General features: G+C 39.4%; 1 protein-coding gene and 1 long non-coding RNA gene across 3 annotated transcripts; one reads left to right on the top strand and one right to left on the bottom strand.

Moving 5' to 3' along the window:
• Positions 1-1,338: 1,338 nt before the first annotated feature.
• On the bottom strand, positions 1,339-18,945 carry LOC139471537 (DNA fragmentation factor subunit beta-like). 2 transcript variants are annotated; one of them, XM_071253914.1, is made up of 6 exons: positions 18,757-18,945; positions 17,383-17,512; positions 15,477-15,671; positions 14,667-14,746; positions 12,803-13,077; positions 1,339-1,593 (listed from the first exon to the last, which is right to left on the bottom strand). In XM_071253914.1, exons 1-6 carry the CDS (start codon positions 18,892-18,894, stop codon positions 1,395-1,397), a joined length of 1,017 nt encoding a protein of 338 aa, XP_071110015.1. In that variant the 5' UTR covers positions 18,895-18,945; the 3' UTR covers positions 1,339-1,394. The 2 variants fall into 2 exon arrangements, with proteins under 2 accessions (XP_071110015.1, XP_071110016.1); XM_071253915.1 differs by lacking the exon at positions 1,339-1,593 and adding an exon at positions 9,415-9,911.
• On the top strand, positions 2,250-4,593 carry LOC139471542 (uncharacterized). Its single transcript, XR_011653843.1, has 3 exons — positions 2,250-2,309; positions 3,965-4,155; positions 4,528-4,593. It is a non-coding gene; the product is annotated as an uncharacterized lncRNA (long non-coding RNA).
• Positions 18,946-19,638: the final 693 nt, after the last annotated feature.

Here is a 19,638-nt window from a genome sequence, read left to right as displayed (position 1 = left end):
CTTTGTTGACATTTTACATAATAATATACAATAAATGGGTGTGGCCATTTCATGTCTTAGAACATACATCGCGCTATTCCTAGTCTAGACATGTTCTCCTCTTTATTTGATGAGGTAGGGGATGTTTTTGTTTTTTCCTCAAAATCAGGAGGCAGGTAAATACTTGGGTCATGGGATAAACATGGGATAACAGTGGAGGCTTATTTACCTTTGCCACTATTAAGATGCATGTACAGAAACCTGCAATAATGGCAGCTACCTTACCATGTTTACAATCATGATCGTAATGATCCATTTTCTTTAAACATTTAGCAAGCGAATTTTAACATTTTCTTATAAGACAAGAACCACATTATAGTATAGCACTCACAATTGCCTAAGCATGGAGGTAGCTTTGTGGAATGGTGATCAGATACACTTTTCCCATGGAACGATATGAGAAATCAGCATTGAGGTTTCGCACAATCTTGCTATTTCCATTGGGAAAACAATATGTTGACATTTAATCGTCAAACTACAACAAATATTACTTTTCACAAGTCAAGAGTATGGCGGTTATGATATATGTATCCATTCCCTGTCAACTAAAGTTTGTTTCAAGGCAACAACAGGGGTAATATTATCATGCTGTAAATAACAGTGAGTTGGTGCTGTCACGGTATTTGGTAACGTGGACCTTATGGAACGGGCAAACGGAAATTGCTAGTATCGTAAGGACACAAGATTTCACCAACACCTATTTTTTGTGTAACAACAGGATTAACTTACATAATTCAATACGGATTTGTTGATGTTCTATTTCCGATGACAGATTATGACAAGACATTTTTTTAGGTTGGGGATCCGGCTTATCTACTGCACATAACATTTTGATACAGATTTGTAGGACCAAGATAATACCTCAGTAGTTGCTTGCTGTCAACATGATTGTTTTGGTTGCTTAAATTTTGAAAGATATCAGTATTGCGAAAAAGAAATTTGCCTCAGATCAAAATATGATTTCTGTCTTTCTGGGTTTTTTATATAGGTATTATATTGTTTTTTTATATGCTTCTTCCATTATGATATATTGACTAAAATTGATCAATCTAGAAAATACAATTCATTTAAATGTCAAATGTATTTTAATTATTTCATTATTTCATTTGTAACAAATATTTATTCATATCAAGTGTAAATAAGATCTCTTGCCTTCACCAAGTCAAAGAACCAACTATTTTACCTCTTAAAACCTCAAATGCAGTTTTTCACAAAAAGAAGTGTTTTCTGTCTTTGTAACAAATATATATTGGAACAAAAAAATTGGCTTGTGAGGCCTGGAAAAAAACCTTGCGTCATGTGACATGTTAAAACAATAACAACATGGTAATCATCTAACAAAAGGTCCGTCAACATCACTTGACAACAAAAGACTGCCATGGACAGCTGCCTGATTCTCGAGCTGCCTTCTTGTGGCAGCCCACCTGTACAAACTTGAGATTGTCTCTGGTGAACAAGAGTTTGTACACCTGCTCCCAGTTGAGATGAGCATTCTTAGGTTTTTGACGCGCTGCCTCGATCAGCCCGGGTATCACTTCTCTGGATTTCTCAATTCTGAAATAAGGTTATAGAGCATCAGTTTTGTGTTATGTTAAGCACAACTCCAAGGTTTAGCCTTGTGGTTAAAGCGTTCGCTCGTCACTCCAAAGACCCGGGTTCGATTCCCCCGTGTCCCCCGCCGTGATATTGCTGGAATATTGCTAAAAGGGCCGTTAAACCATACTCACTCACTCACTCACAGGTTTGGGTTGAAAAAGTGCGAGCAAAGAGGTCCGAGGTTTTACATTTTCAACAAAAAACGAGGAGTGCACTATCCAACTTATGAACTGTCTTTATAGAAGAAATACCACAAAATAATAAAGCCTTGGGATACCTTGTAATGGAACAATACAGAGTGTCGCAGTATAAGAGGAATTTGATCAAAGCATGGAGGACTGTGTGCAGCAACTGATTTGTTTGTTTGTTTGTCTTTAACGCCGCACTCTGCAATATTCCAGCTATATGATGGCGGTCTGTAAATAATCGAGTCTGGACCAGACAATCCAGTGATTAACATCATGAGCATCGATCCATGCAATTGGGATCGATGACATTCATCAACCAAGTCAGCGAGTCTGACTACCCGATCCCGTTAGTCGCCTTTTACGACAAGCATAGTCACCTTTAACGGCAAGCATGGGTTGCTGAAGACCTATTCTACCCCGGATCTTCATGAGCTTTGTAGTCGGCTATGGATCCAAATACCCGCTACATGTCCATCATGCTGGAAGGTAAATAGATGGTAGTGATTCTATATTGCTCGACAGGGCATAAGATGAGCTTTATAATCGGGAGAGTTGGTGTGCCATAATGTTAACGCTGCCTTGAAGAGTATTTAAGTTATATCACGGCCTGTTGCTTTGATGCTGGTTGAGTGAGTGAGTTGAGTTTGTCGCCGCCTTGAACCGTATTTACGTTAGATCACGGCCTGTTGGCTTGACGCTGAGTGAGAGAGTTTTTCACCGCTTTGAACGGTATTTCGATTTGGCATTATTGAACATCTCTGAGGCGTTAACGTTGACACAGGATAGACGTTTACCCCTTTGGGAAAACCTATGAGTACAGTGAGGTGTTGGTGGGCCAAGGTTCGAATCTGGGATTCGATCACAAGACCAAGCCTCGTAATGCAACATGGCGTCTCACATTGTACAAATATTTGCCTTTGACCAGAATCGAACCGATGTCTAAAGAATAATCTTTTCGACTAGATCTGCCATTCAAAAGCTTCATTTCATTTTCAATATATTGACTCGTGATGAACAGGGTAGAGAATAGGTTTAGAATAGCAACTAATGGGATCGGGTGGTCAGGCTCGCTGACTTGGTTGATGCATGTCATTGTATCCTAACTGCGTGGATCGATGCTAATGATGTCAATCCCTGGATCGCCTGCCCAGACTCAATTATTCACAGACCGCCGTCACATTGCTCGAATATTGCTGAGTGCGGCGTAAAAAAACAAAAACAAACAAATATTTGTAATAATAAAAATAAACACTTTGTTGTCGTGAACATCAAAGTTTGAACCAAACATACTTGTAATGAAAATATATATTTGAAAGTTTCACACTTGGGAGGGAAATAATAAATGTGTGACCCTATAACACTTGTGGATAGGTCTGTTTTGATCCCAGGCGACGCCATTTTGATGCTGTGCCGTGGAAGGACTCCTATTGCCTAGCTGTCCGTTTGCCCGTTTGTCCCTCCTTAACACGCCATTCGTTAACACTCGCCGCTTTTCGTAACTTGCAAGAAGACTCGTCCCCCAATCGATGAATGTTATGAGTGAAAATACGACAGACCAATCAGAATGCGCGTATGACTTCCAAGTACATCGGCCAAAGAACTCTCAGGAATAATTTTTGATTTTACATCTCTCTTGCATCAAAACAGCATCTGGAACATGTATGGCATGGGGAAAATATACGTGAAATCATTACTCAACGAGTTGACAATTCTTTTAACTATGCTCGTTTGCGCTAAGAACCCAATCGCAAAAATGGCTACGAGAGGGGCATGAGTCGCTATTAGGTTTTCCGCGGAATAAGACGAGTTGGTCACGAATGCTGAACACTCCTGTGCTAGCCGAGAGGACGTATATATCCCTCCAGCAATGCGGCACTTCAGGTCACTTGAACACTCGCGGTTTTTGTCTTAAAGCAAATCCACGTAACTAAAAAGAACCCTAAGCCATCACCATTGTCTTTTATTTTTCTTTCGGTTTTTTTAACAGTATTTTAATCCCAACCACGTCGTGTCGTCTTACATAGGGGGAACGTTACTTTGGTGTAAAAAAGCACAGAAAACGCGCCGACAGGATTACTTTTTATTAAGAACGAGGGCAAACATATCGGGGTTCATAAAGTCATATGTGCCAAATGCTCCAGCACGTGCCCGAATCCTCCTGCAACATGTGACTGGGGAACGTTCGACTCCCCAGCTCCGAACGCTCACGTGCTGTACGGAGCGCTGGTTGGAGGACCTGATGCCCAGGACAACTACAAAGACGTCAGGAACGACTACATTCACAACGAGGTGGCTTGCGACTACAACGCCGGCTTTCAGTCTGCTGTAGCAGGTAATGTTTGTGTTGAGTGAGCGAGTCAGTGAGTGAGTGATGAGTGAGCGTGGTTTAATGTATATGATGGTGTAGTGCGGGTACGGGTATCGTACTAACAACTCTAGGAACATAATCAGGACCAATCTTGTATTCTGGTACGCCCAAGGGCCGCAACTCTGTGCAACGAACTGCGACGCCTGAGACCACTAAGCATATTTCAAATGAAATGTTACATGTTCTCATCCACATGAAGATGGTTACTGAACGTGTTTGTTTGTTTGTTGTTTAACGCCTCAGTCAGCAGGTATATGACAAACACTGAGCTTCTACAAGCCTTTTACGAATATTTCCTGTTCGCATCTACTACAACAACGTGTTTCTCCTTTGCAGGTCTGCTGCACTTACAACACAGGAACCAGCTCCCCGCACCCAGCCTTCATGGGTGTACTTAGTGGAACTCCTGTCTGTGTTTGTAACAATAACACAGATCATTAAATGTCATTGTAGGAGTTAATGTACCCTGTAATTGATCTTTCCGAACCATTCAAAACATTGCAAGTCAAAAATCACGAGAATCGGTTGATTCTACTTCCGGAATCCACAGATTCTATTTCCGGAATCCACAGATTCTATTTCCGGAATCCACAGATTCAAGTTATTTATCTATGGCTGAAACATAATTTATCGATAACTTTGCATAATAACCTTTCGTTGCGTCAGTTTTACTTGTTTAAATGTACGTTCAGAATAGCCAGTTAAGGCTCGGAATCAACTGCAAGACCAATATCATAATAGTCTTGATTAAAGTTTATCGGGTCTAAAATACATTTCCGTATATTGAATCACAGCTCCAATATTATTTGTCTGCGTTGTTCGATATGGAAAATTAAGTGTGACCGAAAATGGCGGTAAGAAAAGGCAATGGACTAAAATGGATGGCTAAAGCATTCTGCCTCCTCGTATCTTAAAAATGTCGCAGTGTAGGGACAGCCGGGAACCAGCAGAATTCACATTCCATCAGCAAGTTAGTACGGCTGCATGCTGCTTTGAATGCTATATTTCAGTTTTATCATGGCGTGTCACTATGACAGGTGTTAGACGTTTACCAGTTTGGTCAAACCCAGGAGCTCTGCGAATCATGGATTTCGAACCCTGACCAATACACTTTACCTTTTCGCTGACAAAATGTGCATTTACACTTAATGTGAACCCTTTGTTACAATTCCAGACATTATTCGTCTGAGGTACGAACTTCTGATAGCCACACTTTCAACATTCCCGCTATACCAGAGGTTGAACTGAGACAAGAAATCGGTATCTATTCCATGTGTTTGGGAATGCCTTTGTCAGCTTTTCTACTAAACACCCCATCAGTTGTTTGGAGCATACAGACACTCGTTCCTTCAATGGTGTATGCACCAATACACCAACATTTCGTTCGTATTGGACGATACGGTAAATTATCGCTTTCTTCCCAAATGACAATTTTCTCAGTTCATTTTGTGTCTTGTTGAATACCGCTATGGACACGCAGCACACTAAACTCAGTGAGTGAGTGAGTGAGTTGGGTTTAACGCTGCTTTAAACAGTATTCCAGTTATATCGCGGCGTGTCAGCAAAATGTGGGAGGAAAGCCTGAAGTGATGCAGTCTCAGACGTTTACCACTTCGGTGAAACCCACGAGCACGGGTATGGTGCTGACAAACCTAAAAACATAATCGGGGCGAACCGGGATAAGAACCCACAATCACAGGTTTCTGGCGTGCCCAAGGGACGCAACTCTGCACAGCGAATCGCGGCGCCTTAGACGACTGGGCCACCCGTGCCCCCACTAAACTCAGTCATCATGGACATAAAAGCATCTTCCCGAGGCAAGTGAGTTAACTGACTATAAAAGTCCAGTTTCCACTCAGTTAACTCCCTTGCCTCGGGAAGATGAGATAAAAGTTGAGTTCATAAAGTGTTTTGTGTAGCCACCAGACTCGGCATTGAGGTTGGGCTGATGTTTTATATTCTGGTGAAAAGGGAAAAGGGACATTAGGTCAAAAATCAACAAACAAATCAGTACAAACGTAACCTCTGTTTATGCACATTCTAAACACTTACATCCAACACTGTAAATGTATAAATGCCTTGCCAGCCCAAGTGATATGAACCTTTAGATCAAATGAACTTGTAAAATCTGTGCTATAAAACCAGTGAACATGAACAAGACATCAAAAAGAACAAACAACCAACGTTCATAATATGAACATAAGATTATCTTCAATCAGGAAATACCATCAGCTCTAATTGTTTGGTTTTTACACATGTTCATTGTTTTCATGTGTGCTGATTTAGGGTAAACGACCCGAGTGAGTGAGTGAGTGAGTGTGGTTTTACGCCGCTTTAAGCAATATTCCAGCAATATCGCAGCGGGGGACACCAGAAATGGGCTTCACACAGTGTACCCATGTCGGGAATCAAACCCAGGTCTTCGGCGTGACAAGTGAATGCTTTAACCACTACTCTACCCATCTTCTGATGTTTGTGCAATAGCAAAAGCAGTATTCATTGTCACAAAATAGTGAATGGGCGTGTCTAGCTTACAGGCAGCTGTGAACCGTATGTATTATGGTGTCAGCTTAAGGTGGGAGGAAAACCTGAAGTGATGGAGGTCTCAGACGTTTACCACTTTGGTGAAACCGACGATGCTGAAAACAATCACAAACATAGGTTTTTGGGGTGGCCAAAAGACGTAACTTTGCACTGCAAATAAGACTGGCCCACCCTTGCTCTTTAACAGGTGGTGATCAAAGGAGCTAGTGCCATCTGTTAACGTCTTTTGGTATGACTCGGCCAGGGATCGAAACCCCGACCTTCTGCTCTCCGGGCAGACGCTCTACCACTAGGTTACCAAAGGACAACTAAATATGGACAACAGTGTATGTTTTTATCTAAAGCTCCTGTGGTTCTATCTGGACAGTAACACAGACCATCATATTCATGAGATCACAGCAACCAACATGCTAAAACATGAGTTTATTTTATAAAAAGGAATGGTGTGGAATAAAAATGATATGTGTCTAAAATACATCAAATGGACAAAATCCATCCAATGTACCTCAAATAGCATTATTCAAAAAGGACCATCAACAAAATACTGTTCGTGGTGACAAATAATGGTACATTCGGTTGAATCTGAGGAAAAGATGTTGGTAAACCACTCCTTAACAAAACAACTCATCATTATTCAAGGTACAAATACATTGTGTACAAAATATAAGAGGTGGCAGTGTTCTTGTGCATAAACACTTGCATAACAAAGATGTTCTTCTGATGCATATACAAAGATGTTCTTCAAATGTGCATACAAATGTGTTCTTCTAATGCACATACAAAAATGTTCTTGAAATGTGTATACAAAGATGTTCTTGAAATGTGTATACAAAGATGTTCTTCTAATGTGTATACAAAGATGTTCTTCTAATGTGTATACAAAGATGTTCTTCAAATGTATATAAAAATATGTTCTTCTAATGCAAATACAAAGATGATCTTCAAATGTGTATACAAAGATGTTCTTCAAATGTGTATACAAAAATGTTCATCAAATGTGTATACAAAAATGTTCATCAAATGTGTATACAAAAATGTTCTTCAAAGGTCTATACAATGTACATACATACTGTGTTTTTCACAGTTCAGCAGTTTTTTAGCATCTTCATACCTCACAGTTCCGAGAAGCTTACACACATGCTTCTACATCCTGTCAGATCATCCCTTTCTAAAATCTGTAAATGCACAATTGTGTCACTGGAAACTCTGCTCCATCACCTGATTGTCTGGTTTGTTGAATGCAGATTGTGTGACTGGTGGGTGCCACCTGTACTGCAAGACATGCTTTCCCTTTCTGCCAACACCTGGTGTCACTTTTTTCAGTGATCAATTCATCTATATACGTTCCTGCCATTTCGCTTTTTTTGCCAATTGAATCTGTTTCAGCAAACAAGACTGGTTATTCTCTTGCACTGACATTTTATATCATAATATACAATATTCCTTTGTTGACATTTTATATAATAATATACAATAAATGGGTGTGGCCATTTCATGTCTTAGAACATACATCGCGCTATTCCTAGTCTAGACATGTTCTCCTCTTTATTTGATGAGGTAGGGGATGTTTTTGTTTTTTCCTCAAAATCAGGAGGCAGGTAAATACTTGGGTCATGGGATAAACATGGGATAACAGTGGAGGCTTATTTACCTTTGCCACTATTAAGATGCATGTACAGAAACCTGCAATAATGGCAGCTACCTTACCATGTTTACAATCATGATCGTAATGATCCATTTTCTTTAAACATTTAGCAAGCGAATTTTAACATTTTCTTATAAGACGAGAACCACATTATAGTACAGCACTCACAATTGCCTAAGCATGGAGGTTGCTTTGTGGAATGGTGATCAGACCAAGTTATTTTATGGACAACAATAACAAACGTTATAAAATACCATCATTTACTGTATATTTGCCGAATTTTAAGCCGTATTATTTTAATTGCAGGTTTCCCTATATATCTTCAGCACTTTTGTGCATTGTCAGATACACTTTTCCTGTGGAACGATATGAGAAATCACCATTGAGGTTTCGCACAATCTTGCTATTTCCATTGGGAAAACAATATGTTGACATTTAATCATCAAACTACAACAAATATTACTTTTCACAAGTCAAGAGTATGGCGGTTATGATATATGTATCCATTCCCTGTCAACTAAAGTTTGTTTCAAGGCAACAACAGGGGTAATATTATCATGCTGTAAATAACAGTGAGTTGGTGCTGTCACGGTATTTGGTAACGTGGACCTTATGGAACGGGCAAACGGAAATTGCTAGTATCGTAAGGACACAAGATTTCACCAACACCTATTTTTTGTGTAACAACAGGATTAACTTACATAATTCAATACGGATTTGTTGATGTTCTATTTCCGATGACAGATTATGACGAGACATTGTTTTAGGTTGGGGATCCGGCTTATCTACTGCACATAACATTTTGATACAGATTTGTAGGACCAAGATAATACCTCAGTAGTTGCTTGCTGTCAACATGATTGTTTTGGTTGCTTAAATTTTGAAAGATATCAGTATTGCGAAAAAGAAATTTGCCTCAGATCAAAATATGATTTCTGTCTTTCTGGGTTTTTTATATAGGTATTATATTGTTTTTTTATATGCTTCTTCCATTATGATATATTGACTAAAATTGATCAATCTAGAAAATACAATTCATTTAAATGTCAAATGTATTTTAATTATTTCATTATTTCATTTCATTTGTAACAAATATTTATTCATATCAAGTGTAAATAAGATCTCTTGCCTTCACCAAGTCAAAGAACCAACTATTTTACCTCTTAAAACCTCAAATGCAGTTTTTCACAAAAAGAAGCGTTTTGTGTCTTTGTAACAAATATATACTGGAACAAAAAAATTGGCTTGTGAGGCCTGGAAAAAATCCTTGCGTCATGTGACATGTTAAAACAATAACAACATGGTAATCATCTAACAAAAGGTCCGTCAACATCACTTGACAACAAAAGACTGCCATGGACAGCTGCCTGATTCTCGAGCTGCCTTCTTGTGGCAGCCCACCTGTACAAACTTGAGATTGTCTCTGGTGAACAAGAGTTTGTACACCTGCTCCCAGTTGAGATGAGCATTCTTAGGTTTTTGACGCGCTGCCTCGATCAGCCCTGGTATCACTTCTCTGGATTTCTCAATTCTGAAATAAAGTTAGAGCATCAATTTTGTGTTAAGTTAAGCACAACTCCAAGATTTAGCCTCGTGGTTAAAGCGTTCGCTCGTGACACCGAAGACCCGGGTTCGATTCCCGACATGGGTACAATGGGTGAAGCCCGTTTCTGGTGTCCCCCGCCGTGATATTGCTGGAGTATTGCTAAAAGGGGCGTTAAACCATACTCACTCACTCCAAGGTTTGGGTTGAAAATGTGCGAGCATGGAGGTTCGAGGTTTTACATTTTCAACAAAAAACGAGGAGTGCTCTATCCAACTTATGCACTGTTTGTATAGAAGAAATACCACAAAATAATAAAGCCTTGGGATACCTTGTACTGAAACAATACAGTGTCGCAGTATAAGAGGAATTTGATCAAAGCAAGGAGGACTGTGTGCAGCAACTGATTTGTTTGTTTGTTTGTTTGTTTGTTTGTCTTTAACGCCTCACTCTAATATTCCAGCTATATGATGGCGGTCTGTAAATAATCGAGTCTGGACAAGACAATCCAGTGATTAACATAATGAGCATCGATCCACACAATTGGGATTGATGACATTCATCAACCAAGTCAGCGAGTCTGACCACCCGATCCCGTTAGTCGCCTCTTACAACAAGCATAGTCGCCTTTTACGACAAGCATGGGTTGCTGAAGACCTATTCTACCCCAGATCTTCACGGGTCTGTGCAGCAACTGAAGTCATGACATGTAAAATTAAACAACCTTTCACCACCTGCCCCGGGGGCTCAGTGGGAAAACAGTGGTTACAAAACTCAACACAATATGGGATGTTGCAGGTTCAATTCATGTCATGGAATTCATATGTTAACATTAACTTCATATCAAAAGGGGAGTTCATAAAACTTCAACTGTCAAACCTAGATATTACAATACAAACGTAAAACCTAGGTGTAACAATTCAAATATAAAACCTAGGTCTTACAATTCAAATGTAAAAACTAGGTCTTACAATTCAAATGGAAAATCTAGGTCTTGCAATTCAAATAGAAAACCTAGCTCTTACAATTCAAATGGAAAAGCTCAAAGCAGGTTTCTGAAACTTCAACTGTAAAACCTTGGTCTAACAATTCATAATGTAAAACCTGGGTCTTGCAATTCAAATGGAAAACCTAGGTCTTACAATTCAAATGGAAAACCTCAAAGTAGGTTTCTGAAACTTCAACTGTAAAACCTTGGTCTAACAATTCATAATGTAAAATCTAGTTCTTGCAATTCAAATAGAAAACCTAGGTCTTACAATTCAAATGGAAAACCTCAAAGCAGGTTTCTGAAACTTCAACTGTAAAACCTTGGTCTAACAATTCATAATGGAAAACCTGGTTCTTGTAATTCAAATGGAAAACCTGGGTCTGACAATTCAAATGGAAAACGTCTGAGCAGGTTTCACTTGAAAGTGGTACCTCTCACAGTGTTATTATGAGATAGGAAGACACTTACAACACTATTGGAAAAAGTGGCAGTAGGTTACTAAAACCATGTAATGTTTGGGAAATGAGGGAAGTATAAAACTTTTGTTAGAGGTAGAATCTATTTTATCACTGCTTCAAGACATACACTTTTTTATTTGTTATTTTCCTCAACTTTTCTCAGCACATCCAGCTGACACATTACTTTTTTCAATTATTTCTTGATCAAGTTCTTTTTTATAAACCCATGCGGTGTCCCCACCCAAAAATATCAAATGGTCAGTCCCTTAAATAGTCAACTAAATAAGTGCTCTCTCAATTTTCTCTGGTTTCTGAAGCGATTTTCGACGATATAAACAGGCTGCCGTGATATAAATGGACATTTGATTACATCCGGGAAAAATATTGTTACAGGCAGATTTCCAAGTTGAAAGGCAGAGGTGAACACAGACGTCGGTTCATATAGAACAAGCGTATAGTTGACAAAGTCATCTATATCCCCCGCCCATTTTAACACGTTATGGTCCTAAACCAGGTAACTGACCCAACATTTCTCTTAGCCCATGTCAAAAAAGCTGCAATGGAAATTCTAAAACAAACATTTCTAAAACTCCTCAATATCAAATGGTACTGGTTCAGTATGCGCTTTATATATAGACATGCAATGTTTGGCAAGGAAATATTTAACAGTTTATTTGTTATACTCTTTAAGTAAACCAATCCTATATTAAAACTTAAATCCAACTTAATGTCATGGAAACATAAACAATAAAAATTTCTAAAATTACTTTATATCAAAAGGCACCAGTTCAGTATGTTACGAACACCACCCTTATAGAACCTAAGTCTAAGTTGCCATGGAAACCTAAAACATAAAAATTTATAAAACTCCTAAATAGAAAAAGGCACCAGTTCAGTATGTGTCTGGTAAACATGCGAAGTTTTGTAAGAAATCATTTAATGGTTTTTGAGTTACGCTCCGGAAATGAACAGCACCCTTATAGAACCTAAGTCCAACTTGTTGCAATAGAAACGTAAAAAAATAAAAATTTATAAAATTCCTAAATAGCATAAGGCACCAGTTCAGTATGTGCCTAGTAGACATGCAAAGTTTTGTAAGACAGTATTTAATGTTTTTTGAGTTACGCTCCGGAAACGAACACCACCCTTATAGAACCTAAGTCCAACTTGTTGCCATGGAAACATAAAAATAAAAATTTATCAAACTCGACACTCACGCACGCACGCACGCACGCACGCACGCACGGAACCCAACTTCATTTGGGCGGGGGATAAAAATAAATGGTGTGGTCACAATGAGATGAAAAATATTATCATGATTAAGGCATTGTGTTTATTTTCTTTCTAATTATTCTAATATTATTTAAGCCTTTAATAAAGACCCATACCAATACTTATTTATTATGTCATTCAAAAAAATTGCAACTCACATATGATCAAGGTTCCACAAGCCAAACAGTTGTCTGTAGCCCCTGGAAGCATAGGGGTTAATTGTGTGGTGTTTCTCACAGGAGTCCTCATCGAACGCTCCCTGACACTGGAACCAACCCTTGTTGTCACAGATTCTCTCCCTTGGTTTAGCCCTGCGATCAAAGTACATTCCGTGGAAGTCCTGAGACTTGAGTTCTTCGTACAGCTCCTCCAACAATTCCAGGAGTATCGGTTTATTCTTGGCATCAGCCTCTTTTTCAATCTGCTCCTTCGCCTACGTAAGAAATAATCAATAAAATTTGTTTGTTTGTTATTTCTTGCCGCACTCAGCAATATCCACGCAATCGGGATACAATGACCGGCATCAACCAAGTCAGCGAGTTAGACCACCCGATCCTGTTAGTCACCTCTTACGACGAGTATAGTAGCCTTTTACAGCAAGAATGGGTTGCAGAAGACCTACTCTACCCCGGAATCTTCACGGGTGTTGTAAAATGTTAGCTATTCAGCAGGTTTGTTCTGTATTTCTGTAGAGTGAGTGAGTGAGTATGGTTTTACGCCGCTTTTAGCAATATTCCAGAAATATCACGGCAGGGGACACCAGAAATGTGCTTCACACATTGTACCCATGTCGGAAATCGAACCCGGGTCTTTGGAGTGACGAGCAAATGCTTTAACCACAAGGCTACCCGACCACCCCGTATTTCTGTAGAAACACACAAGAACATCAACATGTTGTGCAATATAGAAGAATGAATGTTGTTTTCTGAACACCGGGTGTCATCCCCAATTTCCTCATATAATTTTCACTGTTATTTTGCCTGTGACGCCCTGTACGAGCAGAACACTTATTCTAACATTTCAAATTAATAAAAGTATAACATAAGTATAATATCTCAAAATATCAACATAAGTTCTCAAATGTCCTTGGTTTAATGACTGAATCACTTGCACATGATAATCATGTGTTACTACTGAGGTTATAGGGTTCAAACCCACCCAGCTGCCTAAACTTTTTCAGGTTTTATATTTCATCTACATCCTGGCTCCTGATCACATGATCACAAGCACATGTTGTGGGTAGGGGAGATTGGTTGGTTGGTTTGTTGTTTAACGCCGCACTCAGCAATATTAAAGCTATATGATGGCGGTCTGTAAACAATCGAGTCTGGACCAGACAATCCAGTGATTAATATCATGAGAATCGATCCACGTAATTGGGATCGATGACATGCATCAACCAAGTCAGGGAGACTGACCACCGAATCCAGTTAGTGGCCTTTTACGACAAGCATAGTCGCTTTTTACGCAAGCATGGGTTGCTGAAGACCTACTCTACCCCGGAATCTTCACGGGTCTGGGTAGGAGAGAAGGTTGTCAAGAGGGTTCACGGGGGTTTATGGCAGAACACAGATGTGAGTTTTTGTTTCCTTACCTTTATATTGTCTTCATGTACAAATGAAAAATTTGATTTAATTGATTATTATATTGCAACTTGGAATTAGAATATTTGTATACTTTGAATGGTTCAGGTTTGTGTTGAAAACTTAGTAAGTGTTTTGTTTCTCGATGTAGTTTTCTGAACCTCATCATCACCAACGAATGTCTTATAATGGTAACGCTAACGCTGCAATGTTTGGGAAAAAAAAATATGAATTAACTTTTGGTGAGCGTATCATACCGGTACTGTGTTTCCTGCCGCAACACGCCCGAAGGAATCTGTCTCGGATAATCAAGCACCGATACAAACACCAGGTAAGATGCCATCCAATCAGCCAGGTCATTAAACAAGGTCATTTTGTCCGTCTCTGAGTTTAATCAGAGTACCCACCCTTGGCTAGAGACAGGATCCAGAACACTTACACTATTGTAGTAGCTCCGTATCCTTGTCTGGGCCGAGTTTCTCATCACCTCGCTCTTGGTCTTGTATTTCTTGTTTAAACCTGGTAAATAATGACAAGTTCAAAATGTTCAAGAAATCCTTTTTGAAATTGAAATTATTTTCAGTTCTTTCTTTCAGCATGATAATCATGATTATGTTCTGACCTGTTATCCCGACCTGCTCATAGGCCGATATTCGGCCCAAAGTTTGCAGCAAATCACATTAAAAAAGTCCCAATTTTGAATTTCAATTTTTCCCAGTTTGGTATCAAGGGCACTTAGTTTGGTGTCCAAATCCTAATCCTGGAAAAACATAGTTTGAGTGTTCTATCTTATATGACATCATTGTGAAAACTGTTCACCGCGGACTTATCCGAAGTACCCTTGGTAGCCTGATTGGACAAAAAAACATTTTTGGTTCAAAAATGGCATTTAATCTAATGTTCATATTTTCTAAATCTCAGGGGTATTTTTACACTGTACTTATAAAAATGAAATATTGAAATAATGGAAAATCCAATTTCCTTGCTATTGGTTTTGTGACGAGTGAAGTATAGTCACCTCGACAAAAGCATCATGTTAGCAATGGTTAGTTCACATCTGTATCAACAGGAACTGGACATTTTTAATTCCCATTTGGGAATTTGTTCTGACATTGCTGTCAACTTTGGGCAGAATATCAGCCTTTGAGCAGGTCTAGATGACCTTCACCCCAGCCAAATAATTACCTGAACAAAAGCACTATGATATCACCAGACCTATAGCTTGCAAAGTTACAAACTCCTCACTGACCTTCGAACCAATCTTCATTCTCGTGCCGATGTTCCGACTCCACGTCGGTGTCCAGCATGTCCAGGTACTGTGACATTATGTGCACCTTCTCTGGGGCTTTATCGTCCTCCATCAGGTCTCGGATTTGATTTGCCAACTCATTTCTCCGTGTTGCACTGAGCAGTTTAGTGAGGGCCTCATGTATCATGGCTCCAGCTGAAGAGAAACAGACCAACAATCTCATGAGAGTGAGTGAGTAAGTGAGTGAGTGAGTGAGTGAGTGAGTGAGTGAGTGAGTGTCGGTCAACAAGTCAGTTGGGACAGTATTCCAGTTATATCACGGGGTGTCAGCTTAAAGTGGGAGGAAAGCCCGAAGTGATGCAGGTCTCAGATGTTTAGCACTTTGGTGAAACCCACGAGTACAGGTATGGTGCTGACAAACCTGGAAACATAATCGAGGTGATGAACCAAGATTCAAACCCACAATCATAGGGTTTGGGCACACCCAAGGGACACAACTCTGCACACAGAATTGCAGTGCCAAAGGCGACTGAGCCCCAAGTGCCCCCTAATTTGGAAACAACAGTATTAAAGTGTCTGAAGTAACATGATAATATATTCCATGCATGGAAGCTTGATTTGAAACATGAGATTCATTCCACAAAGCAATCTGCTTTGTTTGCTTGTATGTTGTTTAACACCACACTCAGCAATATTCCAGCTTTATGACGAAGGTCTGTGAATAATCAAGTCTGGACCAGACAGTCCAGTGATTGACATCATGAGCATTGATCTACTAAATTGGGATACGATGACATGCATCAACCAAGTCAGTGAGCCTGACAATCTGATCGTGTTAGTCGCCTCTTATGACAAGCATAGTCACTCTTAGTCTTATGACAAGTATGGGTAGCTGAAGACCAATTCTAATCCAGATCTTCACAAGTTCTCAGTGCTATGACTGTCATGTCTATGTCAAAGTATGGAGTTACGATCATCTTAGCGCTATGACTGTCATGTCTATGTTAAAGTATGGAGTTACGATCGTCTTAGCGCTGTGACTGTCATGTCTATGTTAAAGTATGGAGTTACGATCGTCTTAGCGCTGTGACTGTCATGTCTATGTTAAAGTATGGAGTTACGATCGTCTTAGCGCTATGACTGTCATGTCTATGTTAAAGTCTGGAGTTTGGTTCGTCTTAACACTAAGACAGTTCAATGGAACAAGGACCAGAGGTAAAAGTGGTCGTTTCAAACGTTGTAACTAAATGTTACATCAAATACACAAAAAATATGAAAATACAAAAGTTATCAGTACATTTCCACAGCACTCTCTTTCCCATCCTCCTGAGTCAAGGGAGTTAACTGACCATAAAAGTCCAATTTCCACCCTTGACGAACAAGGCTCGAATATCTGGGCCCGATCGTAGCCCCACCAGTGTCTATTACACCTCTCATATCACTTGCTTCAAACATAATGGCAGCACCCAGACAAGACGATCTGATCGATAAAGATATACAATGTAATAAATTAGGTCTTACTTTGCAAAGTGTAAAACAGCATGTGAGCATCTTGATTACAAAAATGAAAAGATTTGGAAAATATCTGTTAGCGCCAAGTTGACACATGCTTTACAAATCCTACAGTCGACCAAAATCTATGCGTTGAAATCTGTGTAGTTTATGAACCAAATGTCTAGTTTATTGCGCGATTTTGATTGGACTATGCACATTCCAGCCAAAATATTAATCCTTAATTGCAGGCTAGTTCGCCAAGGGTGGAAACTGGATTTTTAGTCTGTTAACTCCCTTGAATCGGGAAGATGGGTAAAACCCTGAATAGGTCTTGAAATGTGACAAAGCATATCTACAGCCTCAATACACATTTCATCTTAAAAGATACTTTTGGGGATGTTGAGTTTTGTACCTCCATTCCAAACCTGTCCCTCTTTAAGAAATACAAAGACTGTCTGTGCAGGCAACTTCTTGAAGAAACTCTCGCTGTCCACGACCGTGCCATCATCCTCTATCACAACCGTCACATCATCTGGATTTAGCTGAAAACAATTTATCACATCAAAAGCAACATCTAGGGTGTGATATTTCCACTCCATTACGATAAACACCACAGAACCTTTCGTTACAGTTTCCATCTCTCCCATCAACAACATGGAACATCTAGTGAGTCCTTGACATACCGTATTCGACGTAATAAGCGTCCCGCTCTAATAAGCGCCCACGGCGATATTTGCAAATATATTGGCTAGTGAACAATCCCAAATAGCACACCTTCTTATTGATCAATGTACACAAGACTTATATATTCACGTATAATACGCAGTCGTGTGTTATATGCATTCTTAATTATGGGAAATTAAATTCTGGAAAAATGTATCTGTCGCATATAAACATTTCAGTGTGTCAGCATAAACCACGAAATTTATCTTTCAACTCTCTTTTTTCCACCAAACTAATATTCTAATAAGAGCCCCCTATTTCTAATTTTGAGAGCGCCCTGGGCGCTTATTTCGTCGAATGCGGTAAATATGTCTTGTGTACATTGATCAATCAGAAGGGGTGCTAACTGGGATTGTTCACTAGCCAATATATGAGCAATTATTGCCATGGATGCTTATTAGAACAGGGCGTTTATTGCGTCAATTACGGTAAGCCAAATGAAATTACTAAGTGAAATAGAACAGTATGGACCTGGAAACAAAATGTCCTCACTTATTTGGTACTCTTACATAAAAAAAACATGTATCTGCAAATGAGTGAGTGAGTGAGTGAGCTGGGTTTAACGCCGCTTTTAACAATATTCCAGTTATATCACGGCGTGTCAGCTTAATGTGGGAGGAAAGCCCGAAGTGATGCAGGTCTAAGACGTTTACCACTTCGGTGAAACCCACGAGCACGGGTATGGTGCTGACAAACCTAGAAACATAATTAGGGCGAACCGGGATTCGAACCCACAATCATAGGTTTCTGGCGTGCCCAAGGGACGCAACTCTGCAAATAAGAAGATGGAGAATTACTGTTACTTTAAAAACATATCACTTAATTTGTATCTGTTAGTTTCATGTGAAATAAATGCATATTGCTTTTTTTAAGTTAATATCATACAGCACTTAAAATTTTAGAATATCATTATTTAGAATCTACTAAAAAATTGTAAAAGTGACACTGATCTTATAAGCATTGATTCTCTGCTTTAATGTTAAATGTTGTATCAGAAACATAAGATAACTTCTTATGGAGGCCGTTCACAAGATACCTAAGGTTAAAAAAAGAAGATTTCAACCTCGAGTTTTTCGCAGCCCTTTTTCTTCAAGTCTTCAAAGTTTTTGGCTGCCACACCTATTCTGACCTCTCTCCCGACATCTTGAACTTTGTATGCCCTCATCCCGCCGTTAAAAAGAGCCAGGAAACGGCTAAACATGCTTTGACATCAGGCCCTATTTTCAGCTTCTCCGAACACGTTTGTTTGTGTATTTCCGCATTCAGAATTGACATTGCCGCCAGTTCGCCATTCGGCATGTCTCGTGTAAATCCGCCATTTCGTTTGCTACGTTTTGGCGAATGTATTCTTTCCAGCTACACTGTTCCAGACCCGAAAAGAGTTTCGCAGCACTCCTTAATAATAAGTCTCTATCTATCATTCCGCTATTTATGAATGTTAAATGTTACTATCGATACCCAAATAAGATTTCAATAACCAAGGAATCTATACATTATAGGGCGCACTGCTATAGCTTCTGGTGGGGGAAATATACAGGTTGTCATATATTTACATTTTTCATTTTGTGTATAGAATCCATATCTCATGATAACCATTTCAGCTAAAAGCATTTTGTTCAGATTAGGTTTTTGACTGGTCTGGATACAAGAAGAAATCGGCGATATAACATTATGTCTTAATGGATTTCAGGAAAGACAATCAGATAATCTCCATCAAAACAGCATTTTTCGGTGGAAATATTTTCGAAATGTAATTACTATGTTCAGAACACAACGTTATTTAACAAGTGGCAGCGAGCCTGATCACCCGATCCCGCTAGTCTCCTGTTACGACAAACAGTCGTCTTTTACGGCAAGCATGGGCTATTATTACATCTGTCTCCATCTGTCTTTAATCATCTCCGTTAAATGTGGACCTTGGAAGACACGGTTACATAATGAACCA

Source organism: Haliotis cracherodii, unplaced genomic scaffold (assembly GCF_022045235.1).
Source record: "Haliotis cracherodii isolate W230 unplaced genomic scaffold, xgHalCrac1.p SCAF_23, whole genome shotgun sequence".
In the NCBI taxonomy this organism is placed as follows: domain Eukaryota; kingdom Metazoa; phylum Mollusca; class Gastropoda; order Lepetellida; family Haliotidae; genus Haliotis; species Haliotis cracherodii.
The sequence above is the reverse complement of the archived record's forward strand: the minus strand, read 5'-3'. Positions and strand labels throughout refer to the sequence as shown.

What these genes read in the sequence shown, in the direction of transcription:
- LOC139471537 (XM_071253914.1), bottom strand. Translation starts at nt 18,894, where the DNA reads ATGTTTAGCCGTTTCCTGGCTCTTTTTAACGGCGGGATGAGGGCATAC. An exon ending in AGGGCTGCGAAAAACTCGAG is followed by an intron (nt 17,513 to 18,756) that starts GTTGAAATCTTC and finishes AATTGTTTTCAG; the next exon opens with CTAAATCCAGATGATGTGAC. An exon ending in GGGACAGGTTTGGAATGGAG is followed by an intron (nt 15,672 to 17,382) that starts GTACAAAACTCA and finishes GTTTCTCTTCAG; the next exon opens with CTGGAGCCATGATACATGAG.